The 15891-nt window shown below is 46.5% G+C and overlaps 1 protein-coding gene across 2 annotated transcripts; it reads left to right on the top strand.

The window, feature by feature from the left end:
• The first annotated feature begins 1488 nt into the window (after positions 1-1488).
• ACTC1 (actin alpha cardiac muscle 1) lies at positions 1489-15677 on the top strand. 2 transcript variants are annotated; one of them, XM_027083803.1, is made up of 7 exons: positions 1489-1607; positions 11037-11187; positions 12376-12700; positions 13381-13542; positions 13673-13864; positions 14652-14833; positions 15347-15677. In XM_027083803.1, exons 2-7 carry the CDS (start codon positions 11059-11061, stop codon positions 15488-15490), a joined length of 1134 nt encoding a protein of 377 aa, XP_026939604.1. In that variant the 5' UTR covers positions 1489-1607; positions 11037-11058; the 3' UTR covers positions 15491-15677. The 2 variants fall into 2 exon arrangements, with proteins under 2 accessions (XP_026939604.1, XP_026939603.1); XM_027083802.1 differs by lacking the exon at positions 1489-1607 and adding an exon at positions 2901-5716.
• Positions 15678-15891: the final 214 nt, after the last annotated feature.

Below are 15891 nucleotides of genomic sequence, written 5' to 3'. Positions count from 1 at the left end.
GGGATCCTCCCGGACCGGGGCACGAACCCGCGTCCCCTGCATCGGCAGGCGGGCTCTCAACCACTGCGCCACCAGGGAAGCCCAGCTGGAATGTTTTAAAGAGCTACCATGCTGTTAATCAGGGGCATCTCTCCTCTCCAATCTTCAGGTCCTATTGCTGAGCCTGCTCGTTGTGCCAGGTTCCACCTTAAGTAGGGATAAACCCTCTTTCTGGAGCTCCTCCATCACACTGCGGTTTGCCTGCTGTCACCAGCATCTTATTCATCAGACCTGCCCATGGATGTTGGAACCGCTTCAGCCTAAATGGCGCCTAACTGCACCTGCCATATCTATAAATTGGGCCAGCCAGTATTCTTGCTATAAATATAGGGAATGAGATATATTTAGTGAGGCTAGTATTTAAATTTCATAACTATGGTAACATGAACATAGGAACTAATTCATTCAGAATCAGACTGAATGGAAAACTGAATTTTGGTGGGTGTACCTTATATTTTATTTTCAATACTTTTATATTTTGAGATAATTGTAGATTTGCATGCAATTATAAAAAAACAATTGAGAGAGCCCGCATACGCTTCATCTAGTTTCCCCAATGGAACTAACTATGGAAGCATATCACAGCTAGGAAATTGGCACTGATACAATCCATCAACGACATTCAGAGATCACCAGTTTTAGTTTTACATGCACTCATGTGTGTGTCTGTGCATGTATTTAGTGCTATGTAATTTTATCACACACATAGATTGATATGGCCACCAAACTACAGAACATTTCCATCACAAGGATCTCTTATGCCACCCTGCTGACACCACCCTGGTGGGAGAATAGGAGTATTGCCTGCTTCCAACAGGCAGGAAATGTTAGAGCAGCTCCCAGATCAGTCCTACTAACACCACCGGGCAAGAGAATTGGAGTACCACCGCCTGACTCTGCATGGGTGGGGTGGGGAGGGAGATCAGCTCCCAGTGAAATGAAGGGTGAGCAAGATGAAATTTCCCCTTAGGGTCTGGCTAGGGTAGGACGGGTATTGCCACAAAGGCTTTCCACGTGAGGCTTCTCTTTTGTTGGTTCCTTGACTGGAGGAACAGACTTTTCTTAGAGCTTACTTTATCTGTGTCTGTTGGCAGTTCCAGGATGGAGGCCACTAGAGTTCCTGTCTGGGATTTATGGAAGGCAGTAAAGAAACCTAAAAAACTCATCCCTCATCACCATCCCAAAGTCCCTAGCAGTCCACCTTCTTCTTTCCTCCTTGGAGTGTTCCTCTGTTTGCTTATTGTGTTATGTCCACAGTTATAAGAGGGAGGACCTGGGAGGCTCCATCTTGGCTAGAACCAGAAGTCTGATCTATACTTGATTTTTTTTTTTTTTTTTTTGCAGTACGCGGGCCTCTCACGGTTGTGGCCTCTCCCGTTGCGGAGCACAGTCTCTGGACGCACAGGCTCAGCGGCCATGGCTCACGGGCCCAGCCGCTCCGCGGCATGTGGGATCTTCCCGGACCGGGGCACGAACCCGTGTCCCCTGCATCGGCAGGCGGACTCTCAACCACTGTGCCACCAGGGAAGCCCAATACTTGATTTTTAAGAGGAATAAGTAGATAACAGGTATGTTGATACCAATAATTAATTCACAGAAGCAACTTTTCATGATGTTATCATTTTAGTTTCACTCAATACTCTACATGTGTCATAAATATTATGCCATAGTAAGTGACAAGAGTTCACTTTCAAAATGAGACTATTCTGTAAATAACTCCTGAAGCATCAAAGAAAATTACATTCTCTCTGTCGTTTTGTGTGGGTGTACTGAGATGAGTTTAATTCTCCAAACAATGGTTGTTTTCCACTTAACAAGAAACCTAACAGCGAACCAATTTGGCTAAAAGAGATTTTATTGCACATGGAAAACTTGGAGCAGAGTTAAATAATTGACCAAATATGAGGACAGTTTTAAAAATAGCACCACTGAAGATAAAGATCCTAAACAGCACTCAGAGATGCAATGTCTTTCTTCAAGTACGTGGAGCTTATTATGTAGAAATATCCACTGGCTAAGCAAGACAAAAGCATTGATTGAATAAACCACATCTGGATTTCAAGGGAACCCCATTTAGCCACAAAATTGGATTCTTCCTCTTGTTCGTATCTACATTTGCAAAATAAGCATCACTATTTTGATTCTGTTTAGTCAGAAATAATGTTTTTTCAAATCAGAGAGCTTATTCCTTTAAAATATTTTGGTAAGTGATGTGTAAAATGAAAGACTAAGAACACTTTAGAGTTTCCACATTAGGTGAAAGCAAGCCTGTATCTCCCAAAATTATTTGAAGTCCTTTGTTCAGAATCAGTCACTGAGAACTGAATATCTTCTTGATCGATGCTGAGAATTTAAATAGTGTTCAGAAAAAAAAAATAGTGTTCAGAGAGACTGGAAGGGTAAAAGATACTTTATTGGAAATGACACAAGCTCTGAAAACAGTACTATATTTTCCTAGCAAGACACTTCTTCTGGTAAAAGGTATATTGGGACACATCACAGTCTCAGGGTGGTGACATTATGAAATGTTAACTAGACCTTCTACTCCCACAAATATCTGAGGAAACAAAGAGCATTTGTTCAGTCTTAACCACTGCCCAAGACCAACTTTTTTTTGATTAAATTTTATTTTTTTTATTGAAGTATAGTTGATTTACAATGTTGTGTTAGTTTCAGGTGTACAGCAAAGTGATTCAGTTATATACACATTCTTTTTCAGATTCTTTTCCCTTATAGGTTATTACAGGTTATTACAAAATATTGAGTATAGTTCCCTGTGCTACACAGTAGGTCCTTGTTTTTCTATTTTACATATAGTAGTGTGTATATGTTAATTCCAAACTCCTAATTTATCTCTCCCTGCCACCCTTTCCCCTTTGGTAACCATATTTGTTTTCTATGTCTGTGGGTCTATTTCTGGTTTGTATATAGCACCAACTTTTTAAAAACTCTGTCTCCATGATTGCAACTGAAGTAGATGCTTGGGGAAGGTGTGCTTGGTCTCTCCACAGTGATCTCCCTATGAAGTAGAGGAAACAGAAGGAATAAAACTCTTACTCATGACGGATTCTCTCAGTTTCACGTAAACGTGTTCCACGTGAGAAAGTAGGCAAGCTTAACATTTAAGCTTTCACGTTTAGTCAGAATAAAGGTTAGTTTCCAGGTAGATCAAAGAAAACTCTGACTACACAAAGATATAAACTATGGAACAATATTTTAGGGTTTGCTCTTTAGGCCCGAAGCATGGGCCCTTCTAGAACACTGGAGCTGTTCTAATAAACAAGGGTTTCTGCCTCTTGGGATCGCTTTTGCCACTTCCATTACCATTTTGGGGCCCACACCCCTGAGTTGGACAAAATGAGCACAGTATACCTAAAGTTTTCCATTGCCCGGTGTGGAAGCAAAGCCTCAGCCCTTGTACCAGTATCTACAATGTGTTTCCGATTTATCATCTTCCGTTTTCTATTCGGATAGAAACTCATGGGAAGGGTGGAGGGGATATAGGTCTGCACCCCCATCACCATCTCCCTACCTGCTCTCCTCATCTCTCCCACCACTTTGGGCCGGCGGTTTAGTGATGTGATCCTTGAGTGGACACAGAAGGGACTGATTGTGCCAGTCTAAGGGCTCCCTTTCTGCACCCGCAGGAGTAGGGCTCTGGACAGAGGATACGGAGTGAAGACGGCTCTACCCACTGGTGGAGAGATGAGCCTAGCATGAGTCTTTTGTGACAGTTATAAATACTGAGCTACAATATTATACAGCAACTGGAACCCCTCCCTGGAAAATAGCATATTTAAATAGAGTTTGCAAAAGGGTTAACTGAACAGAGGACACCCTTCCTGTTCACCCATAAAGAATGTTCTCAGCTGAGGACTACCCAGTCCTTGCAGGTGTGTCTTGGGTGATATGATGCTTTATCTGGTTACATCCTTTGGGTCATGCTCGTGATTGTTCTGCTCACTTGTCAAAGCCACACCAGGGGTCAACGGCAGATTCTTTTCTCAGTTCTCAAAGGCTGGCTCGTCTCTCTGAAATGCCACACACACGGAGACCTACTTATTTGTGTGAGTGCCAGTATTCTCAATCGAGTAACTGCTCGAGACACCTTTTCAGCTGTTTTTATTTTGGAGGAACAATCTCGGTTTCCTGCCTCTGGTTAACATGGGTGATTGGCTTTAGGGAAAGCCTTTATTTTTATTATTTTTTCATTTACGAAATTAAGTTAGAATCTGTAAATGTAAGAGGAATTGGTTATTTGTAGACCTAACCAAGAGGAGTTTGGAAATACTCATCATAAAATAGCTGTAAATATTCCCTAAAGCAACTGCTTTCAGACTCTCCACAGAAAGACAAAGCCTACAGTAATATATGTGGTTTCATTTTATGTTCATGATAGATTCCTCTTTTTAGACTGTAATTTGGAAACAGTTCAACAGCTGAGTTGGCAACTAAAACCCACCCTCTAAAACATATAAGTGAAATGTGGATGCTATAATCCTAAGGGAAGAGCCTGCTCCCAGTTTGGCATTCTTTGGTTCCAGCTGTTGACTAGAGATAAGTTAGATTATAACAGTAAAACCAGAAAATGCTGTTCATGCAAATTCCTTGCATTGCATGTCTCTCTTTAAAGAGCAAGTGGACATTCTTGCAAATGACCAGAATAGGAGGCTATTTGTCTTTTCTCAGCCCAGCGACTGTAAGTAGATATGGAAGGCAAGGCCTCATGAATTTTATGTCACATTTAATTTTATTTTAAGGAGGTTAAAATAGAGGGCTTTAAAGCCTCAACCAGGCATGTCGTTTTCTTTGTCCTTCTCTGTTCAGTGTTTCCTAGTTCACCACAACAAGCACTTACAATTTTCATAGTGAGGGAAAGGTTATTTTAGATCCCCAGTTATACATACCATGACGTTAAGACGAAAATTAAAATGATACAATCCCTTATACAGTACCTTGTATAGACAAAGCGTGTTTTCATGAAGCAATATATGCTTGCATGGGGATGGAAGAAACCGGCAGACATACGCAAGGCATCTTGGACTCTTGGATACTTGTACAGTGATCACTCCAATTTCAATTATTCTCTCCATGGTCCCCATGAGTTCATTTTTATCTGTCTATCTATCCATCCATCCTTTGTTTTCTCTCACAAAAGATGTATGACAGCTTACAAAGATAGATGGACAAATAAAATTTAATAGTGGAAGGAAAATGAAAAATAGATGTGGGTGTGCAAGGTAGACGATAATGATTTGTAATCATGTTAACAATTGGGCCACAAGTGTAGTCTTCTAAGATTTTTCTTGGCCACTGCCAAAGGAAAAATCTGGTTGGTCACTAGATTCAGGATCTACGGGATCAAAACAAACCATTTACTTGGTAGAAGCCCTTTGTTCTTGGAACTAGAGCCAGACAGGAAATTCTTCTAAGAGGCTCGTAAGAAAGACAGTATCCTGTGATGAACACCCGTGACAACATCTTTGCAATAGAGGTGGTGACCTATTTCTTACACAACGCACCCCCCCCCCATGTAGGCTGGTGACATCATATTCAAGAGCAGGTCTGTAAAAATGGATTCTGCAGCTGGCAGTCAGTCCAGCTTCATCTAGAATCTGACCATGTACACATATGAAGTCTCAGGATAGTGTATGGACCCAGTCTGTACTTAATAAAGGTAAGCAATTAGTATTATTGCTACACACTGTTGCGTGTCAGATGTGTGCCTACTTCTGATGGCGAAGAGATGGGCTCCACGCATGCAGCGGAGTGAACTTGGTGGGCAAGAGCATCTCTGAGCTCACAGCTCTCACCTCCCACGCACTTGTGTGATCTCAAAATGCAGCCGCGTTCAAGTTGGGTGATGCCACATGTGGGCTCTCTAGGGAAGACAGGCTTGCTCCAGGTAACGCTTGAAAAGCCGAAACTCCATAGTTACAGCCAGTATGGGGAGGAAGCCAAATCTGAGCTAAGTGGAGAACCTTCCCAGCAGAAACCTGCCAGCTTCAGCTCTTCATTCTAGGAAGATTCAGACTCCTTTTAAGGAGTTAAAAAGATGAGAAGTCCTTTGGGATTTCCCAGGATAGAAAAGAGTGAAGATTTGGCTTTTCGCTCATTAGTCCCAGGTGACTCCGAGATCCAGCAGGATCTCCCTTCTACATTCTGCTCCTCTTCCCTCATCCTCCCCGTCTTGCCCTCTTTTTCTAAATCTCATTAAATGGTTCATCCCAGTTGGTCCTATCATGTCAGAAGGCAGGGACTGCCAGAACCTGCCTAGAACAGAATTCATCTGGAGTTGAAATACCCTCCCCCTGGGTTAATCTCCTCGGTTGCACGTAAAGCACGGGGCAGCATGTGGTGGAGATTAGGCATGCCTTGGTGTTGAATTCTGAGCTCCAGGATGTGTGTGGGCCCGCATCCCTCACAGCCACGTCACTTTCTTCTTTTAATGAAAGCTGAAACCCAGCTCCTGCCAGAGGACAGTGGGAGTGAACAAATGTATAGGAAAAGAAAATAGACATGGTTAGGAAGGCTGGCTGCCCGACCCCTGGTCTGGGCTGGAAACAGCCCACCCCCTCCTTCCTAGCCCATGGAATGCAGGAGGGGCTGCAAGAGAAGCCAGGAGGGCTCCTGGGGAGGAATTAAGGTTCGGTATGTTTCTGGCTTCTCTGTAAATACTGGACACCTCCGAATGGAAGAACAGCTGAGAAAAGTGACTGCTAATCCCCCAGTGCCAGGAGGAGGCCTGCCTCTCCCTTCTAGATCCCAGCAGATGGTGGATGAAACAGGCTTCCCTCGAGGCAAGGGCAGCAGGAACTGTCCCACCTTCTGTTCCTTCAGCCAGCCCCGCACGTCTCCCTCATGGCCTGTCCCTGCCCAGAAGGGCCTCGCCGGCCCTCGAGAGCCTTGGGGACACGCCCCGGCTTTGGCTTTCGCCGTCCAGGCTGGGATGCTCAAGGTCAGCCAAGCTGGACTCGGGCCAGCACTGGCAGCTTGGGAAGCCTTCAGCGAAATTCCGCGGGCCTGGGGAAGAACAGCCAGGCAGTGTCGCCACGTCTCTCCCTCTGTGAATTACCTGGGGAAGAGGGGTGGTGACTTATTTAAAATGCACATGCACTCTTCCAGGATGAAACCTGGGAATCTGAATTGCTGTTAGAGGTAACTTGGCTGCAAGTGGTTCTAGCATTCTACTTGGGGAAACAGCAGCCCAAGTGGACTGGAAGGCATTTGGGGTGGTGGATAGGAACAGGGTGTCGTCTGGTGCCTGGATTTGAAGCCTTACTCTTCCGTTTGCTCAGCCGTGTGACCTTGAGCAAAGCAGGCGCAACGGTTCCCTACCTCATAGGATACAAACCAGTCTTTCTCAAACTGCAGGGCACAGCCATTCTTGGGTTTTTAAATCAATTTAGTCACAATTCATATCAAAAAATGTAACTGGGAGGTTGGCTACACAGCAATGTGAATGTGCTTAACGCTACTGAACTGTACAATTTTAGTTGGTTAAGGTGGGACATTTTATGTTATGTATATTTTACCGAAATTTTAAAAAAAGAGAAATGTCTAGACTGCACTTTATGTACTTAAGTAGACACGACAGAAGCCAATCTCAATTTTCAAATTAAATGGATCCCTGAAAAAATTGTGTCAAATGAAAATCAGTCATTGAATCTTATTTTCCATTGACTTATAATTTAAGTCAATATATAAAAACAGCGTTTGGAGTTTTAAAACGTGGAAATTGAGCAGTATTGCAATGAACAAATATCGAACCATCATAGATATTTAAGGGGAAAAAAGTGTTCTTACCATAAATATAGTGCATAAGAAACTATGTTTTGTTCTAAGTGGGAAAAAGTGAAATTGTTTTTAAACATTTTAAGGGTGAAGATTATTTCATGAAACTGGTCTCAGTGTTCCACTGACCTACCCACCCCTGCTCCCGGGCAGACTGATTCCTAGGTGGGTGGACTGGAATTGGCATCCTGAGCCCTGCAAGTATTTACAAAGGATTCAGGGAATAACCGTGGTGTTCAGTGATCTGCTAGACTTTCCAGGAGTTCCCTTTACACATATGGCAGTGAATGTGGGAATGTGCCACCAGTCACTCCCAAGGAGAAACTCTTTCTTTCACACAAGTGTTAATGCACTTCAGTCCTACTCTGCTTTAAAAATAATGAAATACTTCCTCAGGAAGGCTTTCTCTGGACCCTCTTTTGAATCCCTCTTTTTGTGACTATCTCAATGATTCCCTCGTTCTTCCTAGTGTGTACCATACCTGTCCCTGACTTGTCTGTAGCTGCTCTGCAGTACGAGTCCTGCTCTGTTTTATTTCTGTCTTCCAGCGACTAGCACAGTTCTTGTGCCATAAATATTTGCTGAGTCAATAAGTGAATGACATTGACCCAAATCTTCAAAAGTGAGAACTATAGCTGCCCCCAAAAGTATCATTATTATTGAATTGTAATAGTTACAATTTGCTTTGTATCTTCTATGTGGCTTATATCACTTGTCTCTAATTATTACAATAACTAATCATCTCTGCCTGAAAAGAGTTACTGTGTCCTTTTTCAGAGGGGAAAATTGAGGCTTATGAAAGTGAAGTGACTTGCCCAAGAGCAAAATAGGTAGTAAGTGACAGAGGCGGGATTCAAACCTAGGGATGTTGGGCTGTAACACCCGTCCCATTTCTCCTTCTTTTTGGTTCTTCTGCATCTGCCTGAGCCAAAACAGCTCCGCTCTTTGCATCCTGTCAACAGGCATTTTCGCTGAAAAAGGCCTACCGTGTGGCAGAGGGTGATTCCAGCTGGCGTGACCCTCACCTGGCTCCATCACCCAGCCGCCCTCATACTTTCTTCTCCAGACCAACCCAAACATGGTTGGGGAGCTCAGCGGGGAGGGCCCAGCATTCCCCAGTCTGGACAAGTATCTAATCAGCGGGCCTCCTTAGCATATCAATCCAAGACCACTCCAGAGATGGATGCCTGAGCCCAGTTTCTATTTTTAACTGGTGTGAAGGGGAGGAAAAACACAAGCATTAAAAATCAAAATGCCAGTGAAGAACTGAGAATACAGGGCAACCCAGGGCAAACCAGTGATCTGTGTCCTTATGTCTCTCTGTTTCTTTCTCTTCTCCTTGATTCAAGTAATCCCTTTCTCCAAAGTCTCAAGATCCTCCACAAAGAAGCTGATGTCATTTATACCAGTGCTTCTCACACTTCAACATACATATGACTCAACTGAGCACCTTGCTAAAATGCAGATTCTGATTCAATAGTTCTGGGGTGGGGCCTGGGACTGCTTTTCTAATTCACTCCTGGTTATGACCATACTGTGCATCCCGGTGATATGTTCAGTCGGTTGAAGTTGCTGTTATCTTCTTGACAAGAACATTTCTCTTTCAGTCTTGTCTTTGTCTGGAATAAACGCTTTTGCGTTATTAAGATGAATGTTCATCTCTCCACCAGCAGGTGGACAAGCAACCCTTGGCATTTGTTCCTTCATTCCCTTTGGCAGCAGGGGAGTCTTTCCTGGCCTAAAGGCAGGAGTCTGAGTTTGAGAAAAACCCTGGAATCATGGAGGAGAGCCCCCTGATGTCCCAGCTGGGGTAAACCTGCCCTCTCCTCCAACAAGACTGGACAGGCTCTCACAGCAGCTGTTTCCAGCCTCTTTCCCTGACCAGCCCCTGAGCCATGCGTAAATTGGGGACCAAGGTGGCCTTGGTTAATCTCAGCTTTCTGCACAGCCCCAGCTCTCCGAGTTGTCATGCAGGTTGGTGGGGACTAAGCCAGGAGGGTGCCCTGTCCCAGGCACCCCTTTTCTGGCCACCCAAATGTGCTGCTGTGGTGCCCTTTGGGCCCATGAGGACTGCCAGGGCTCTGCTCCCCCAGCTCTCCGTCCGGGAAGATGAGAAGCTGCCGTCACTCCCCTGCTGCCCTGGGCCAGCTGTCAGGACCCCTCAGCAGAGGGCGGGGTGCCAAGCCTTCCCCCTTGCCTGTGGCTTGCTCTCTCTTAGGCTGGCGGGGCTGCGGCGAAGCCAGCCACAGCACACCCAGGGGGCACCTCCACCCAAGAAGGGGGAGGGGGCGGGCTGGCGTCACCCGGTCTTCCCCTGCCCCCTACCCTTCACCGCCTGCCCCTCCCTAGCTCCCTATTTGGCCATCCCCCTGGTTGCCCCCTCCCCTTCCTTACATGGTCTGGGGGGCCCCCGGGCTGATCCTCTCCCCTGCCCTTGGCTCCATGAATGGCCTCGGCGCTCCTCAGTGGTGCGAAGGCGACCAAATAAGGCAAGGTGGCCGACCGGGCCCCCCACCCCTGCCCCCGGCGGCTCCAACTGACCCCGTCCATCAGCGCGCTATAAAGCCGCTCGCCCCGCGCGGGGCACCAGCGCCTGCCACACCGCCCGAGCAGCCGAGCCGAGCCCGCCCCGCGGACGGTGAGTCAGCGCCGCCCGCCCCGCGCCTGGAGCCGGTGCCCCGCGCCCCCACCGCTCCAACACTTTTTTTCTCCTTAAGACCAAACTTTTCATTTGGTTCGAACTTCTTTTGTCCTGGGTCTCGGTCTTCACTGGAGAGGGGCGCGTGGAGGGGTAGCCTTGGGCCCCAGTGGGGCTTTTGGGGTCCCCGCTGCCGTGTGCTTTTCCCTCTAGCTGGGGCTCGAGCATGGATCGGGGTGTGGATGGGCCCGAAGTGGCTTCCCGGTTCGTGAGAAGGCGAAAATGTAAAGGGCCGGGGAGGACCTGCTAAGGGGCGACCGTCCCTCTTGCACTGGGGCAGGGGAGGAGCCTCCTGGCCTGGGAGCCTGGGCGGTTCCTCTCCCCTGCAATGCAGCTTCTTCCCACCCTCCTTTGTCTGCCCCGAGGGGAAGGGAGACGACAGCGTCCCCCGCCCCCCTCCCCTGCCCGGGGACCCCCATCTGCCCTGTCCCTTCCTCCGGGGACGCGGACGAGGCCAGCTCCGCAGGCACTGAACGTAGGCCGCCTTGCTCTCGTCCATCCGTAGACCCCACTGAAGCTTCGCCAAGATGTGCGACGACGAGGAGACCACCGCCCTGGTGTGCGACAACGGCTCCGGGCTGGTGAAGGCCGGCTTCGCGGGCGACGACGCGCCCCGCGCGGTCTTCCCTTCCATCGTGGGCCGCCCGCGCCACCAGGTAAACTTCCCGGCCCGCACAGCCTGCCCTCACCTGGAGCCGTCTCCAGCCCCGCTCCACACCCCTTCCCGCCACCTCTTCAGCCCAGCAATCCAGGAAATGTCTCACCTGCCCCTCCTGTTCCATGAACTCATTAGGTCAGATAGGAAACGCTGGATTCGCTTCCAACCTCAGCCCAGACAAGCAATACTCACACCCTCCAGCAAACCAGGAAACGTGCAGCACCGCCCCCCCCCTCCCCCAGTCCACTTCAGGGACACAGCTCTGCCAGGGGTCCAACTTCCTCCTGTGAAAAGGCGGCAGCTTCTCTTTTCCACTCCTGACCTGCATTTTTAGTCCTCAGTATCTTCTCTAGCTCTTATACATCTCACTTTACTCCTTGGCCTCCCTTTTCAGTCCTGTTCAAAACTCAGAATAATACAACGTATCCGAACCAACCAGGAGCCAAGCCACATTGCTCCCTCTTGTTCACAGCCAGTTTATAGGGTTCCCAAAATGTAATCCATCTGCTTCCTGGCTGTTGCATTTTTAGAAGCCGGTTATGACAGAGGCAGTAAAGTGCCGTGGTGACAGTGACATACCACCTTGTTTATTAAAAGAAATGCCACGCTCTCTGGCTTTGCCTCGGTGCCTGGCCAGACACGCTGCCAGGGGGGAGAGTGGTATTCCTCAGTGTTGGCGGACCATGCATACTCCAGGACAGCTCTAGGAGGGCTGGATTTCCCAGACAGGATGGTAATAGCATATCAGTCCATCATTTTATGTTTACTTGATGAATGTCAAACTCTTTCCTTGGGAGAAATACAGTGTGTCATTACTTCAGTCATTCCACAGTGTAGTCATTTATATTCCAGTTGACATAGGTGATGAGCTTAATAATTTAATGAAGGCATTATGGTATTTTAAAAATGAGGTGAGGCTCTGCTTCTTCCGTGAAATAGCTTCATTTCTCCCCATCCCTAGTTATATTCTAAACAATAGAATTATACCTCTTGGGGGTGGGGTGGGGAGAAGGTACAAGATTAACTTTAAATGATATTTCTGAATTGGGGTAAATTCCTATTGTTTCTTATTTCTCGTATTCATAAGATGTCACTTGACTTGGACAGTTACGTAGAAATGAATAAGGCATTGATTATATTCCTGACACGGTGGAAGCTTGATCTTCTCATTACTTTCTTCTTGTAGGGAGTCATGGTGGGTATGGGTCAGAAGGATTCCTACGTAGGTGATGAGGCCCAGAGCAAGCGAGGTATCCTGACTCTCAAGTACCCCATTGAGCATGGCATCATCACCAACTGGGATGACATGGAGAAGATCTGGCACCATACCTTCTACAATGAGCTCCGCGTGGCCCCTGAGGAGCACCCCACTCTGCTCACTGAGGCCCCACTGAACCCCAAGGCCAACCGTGAGAAGATGACCCAGATCATGTTTGAGACCTTCAATGTCCCCGCCATGTATGTGGCCATCCAGGCGGTGCTGTCCCTGTATGCTTCTGGCCGTACCACAGGTGTGTTGGGATTGTGAGATAGTCCCTGATTAATTACATTCCCAAGTCTTCGACCTTGCTGGGAATCGGTCTCCCCAGTGAGAAAGGAATGATCCCTTTCCTCACGCTCCCTGGGAAGGTGTCTCTGCTAAGGGAGAGGGGTAACAATAATACCCTGAGGTTGGTTTCAGAGCACACTTATTTCTAAGAACTGAAAGAATACGGAGTTAGATCCTCCCCTTGCCTAAAGTATGTGATGTCACACATTGAGCCTTTGCACAAACTATCAGCCTGGAATGCAGCAGTCATTGGTGTGTGTTCACACCATCAGAGCCCCTGGGCACACATCCCTACAGGGTCTGAGTCAAAAAAGAGAAGAACACGTGTAAGTTAGAGGAGAGGAAAGAAAAACACGCCTGGTTGCTTGCATAAGGTGCTAATAGCTGGTAAGAGGGATGGTCATTTGAAAGTGTCCTGGGGAAATGTTTCTACTACAATATTTAAGAAGATGAACTGTTGCTGGCTTCAGATTTGGCATCCATTATGCTCATTTTTATTCTTCATGTGTAAGGGATCTAATTTTATCTGGATCCTTGCCCAGCGCTAGTATCTCTTAGCCAGGATTGGAAGTAGGCTTTGACATGGCTAAAGCAGTGGTGTCCTCAGAGATTTACCTTGTTCTTGTTGATTTTCTCTGACAGGCATTGTTCTGGACTCTGGGGATGGCGTAACCCACAACGTCCCCATCTATGAGGGCTATGCTTTGCCCCATGCCATCATGCGTCTGGATCTAGCTGGTCGGGATCTCACTGACTACCTCATGAAGATCCTCACTGAGCGTGGCTACTCCTTTGTCACCACCGGTGAGTGTGTGTGTATCTCATCTGCCACAGTACGTGTCTTGTTTTTTACCCTCCCCCAGCGAACCCCCCTACCTCCTCGAGGTTGATTTCATCTTTCAGAGCTTAACTGTGACACGCTTTATTTCTGCAGCTGAACGTGAAATTGTTCGCGATATTAAAGAGAAGTTGTGCTATGTCGCTCTGGATTTTGAGAATGAGATGGCTACGGCTGCTTCTTCCTCCTCCCTGGAGAAGAGCTATGAACTGCCTGATGGCCAAGTCATCACTATTGGCAATGAACGCTTCCGCTGCCCTGAGACGCTCTTCCAGCCCTCCTTCATTGGTGAGTTGTAGGGTCTGGTGCAGAAACACCGCTTGGTGACTCCCAGGGTGAAAGCTATTATAATCAACAATGATTAAGGGGCCCTTGTGTTGAAAGAAGTCATAGCTTGGAGTCCCACACAGCTCAGCCTCAGGTCCCGATGGCTTACAGGGATGGCCATCACCGCTCCGTAGCAATGATATGATAAAGGATGACACACTGGCTTCATCTCAAAATAAGGAATGAGACAGAGTAGTAACTGAATAATCCATATCTATCTGCAAGGAAGAGATGATGACTCAAGAGTGCTGCCTTATTCTGATATGTTCCGTCACCAAGTAGCTGGACGTTGCTTTCATCACTCATTATTAAGTGTAACAACAATCCAACTCACAGTAATAACTGGACCTTTGTATGTCACCAAACATCTTTCCTAAGGAGTGATTTCCAAGAGGAAGCTTGTCAGGACCTTATTTTAGTCCATAAATAAGAATTGCATTAATTTACCGTAAATGTGTGTCTCCTCCTTTTCTAATCCATCTCCATACTCTGATGGGTACAGCAAGTGTTCCCTCCAAACAGGTGCTAAACACAGTTGTTTGTTTCTTGGCAGTCCGTTGTGGATTTACTGTCTGCACTTTTAAGACACCTGTTCCACAAAACCCTGCAATGTGTCCTATAGAGGAACATATGTTTTGGAGACAAATGGTGACAGTTTACCAGCATAGAGGGGTACTATTCTCTTCCCTCTACCCTGGCCCCCTGGCCTGAGGGCACTGTGATTTTTCTTTTTTACACTTGTTCCTAGGTATGGAATCTGCTGGCATCCATGAAACAACTTACAACAGCATCATGAAATGTGACATCGATATTCGCAAGGATCTGTATGCCAACAATGTCTTATCTGGAGGTACCACCATGTACCCTGGTATTGCTGATCGCATGCAAAAGGAAATCACTGCCCTGGCTCCCAGCACCATGAAGATCAAGGTGAGTGGGGGAAGCAAAACAGGTCTCTCCGTATTCCAAGCAGAATTCCTAACTCCTTTCCCCTCACCGCTTAGCTTCCCGTTTCCCATAAACTTTTAGTTTTTCTAACACTTTCTCTGATTTTTCTAGCACTTTTCCCAAGATAGGAGACTTGGAAACACTTTCAAGCAGTGGATAAAAATAAATCTTTGAAGGAAAAAAAATATCTAAATCTTTGAACACATTTTAAAAGACCCCAGCTTTCGGGCTAGCCTCCACCATGCATGTAGCTTATTGCCACATTATATTCTGTTTCAGAGAAGTGGGGAAGTTCTATTTTATAGTGACTTTGATAGTGGAAATGATGAAATAGAGGAAATGCATTAAACTTGACTCAGCCATATTCATTGGTGGGAATGAAGTATCACATTACAGTGAATTGATCACCAATATACTTTCTGTGAATCTCCCCAACACGAGCTCTGTTGCTTGGAACTTCAGAGTTCACTGGTGGTTTTTGTTTTCATTCTGCAGATTATTGCTCCCCCTGAGCGTAAGTACTCTGTCTGGATTGGGGGCTCCATCCTGGCCTCCCTGTCCACCTTCCAGCAGATGTGGATTAGCAAGCAAGAGTATGATGAGGCAGGACCATCCATTGTCCACCGCAAATGCTTCTAAGGTGCCTTCTCTCTTAGTCTACCTTATGTTCAGGATGACGGTATGATGCTTCTTGGAGTCTTCTGAACCACCCTCCCTCATCTCTCATCAATCATTGTACAGTTTGTTTACACACGTGCAATTTATTTGTGCTTCTAATATTTATTGCTTTATAAATAAACCAGACCAGGACTTGCAACCTACAAAAGCAAACCTCTCTTATTTCTTTTTGGGGTTTGGGGTTTGGGGTAGGAGTAGGATGGGGCCAGTGTTTGTGTACTCAGTCTGTGAACTCGTATAATGGCGGCCTTGACACCGGGAGCATTGTAATATCACAGCACCACAAAGTTTATCAGATGAATTAGCGTGACTTTTAGCTGGCAGTTACAATATTAAATTTTGATTTTACCCTTTGGGACAGA

Source organism: Aethalodelphis obliquidens, unplaced genomic scaffold (assembly GCF_003676395.1).
Source record: "Aethalodelphis obliquidens isolate GAN/ISIS:26980383/991018 unplaced genomic scaffold, ASM367639v1 scaffold51, whole genome shotgun sequence".
Lineage (NCBI taxonomy): Eukaryota > Metazoa > Chordata > Mammalia > Artiodactyla > Delphinidae > Aethalodelphis > Aethalodelphis obliquidens.
This window is presented reverse-complemented; position numbering and strand designations above follow the sequence as displayed.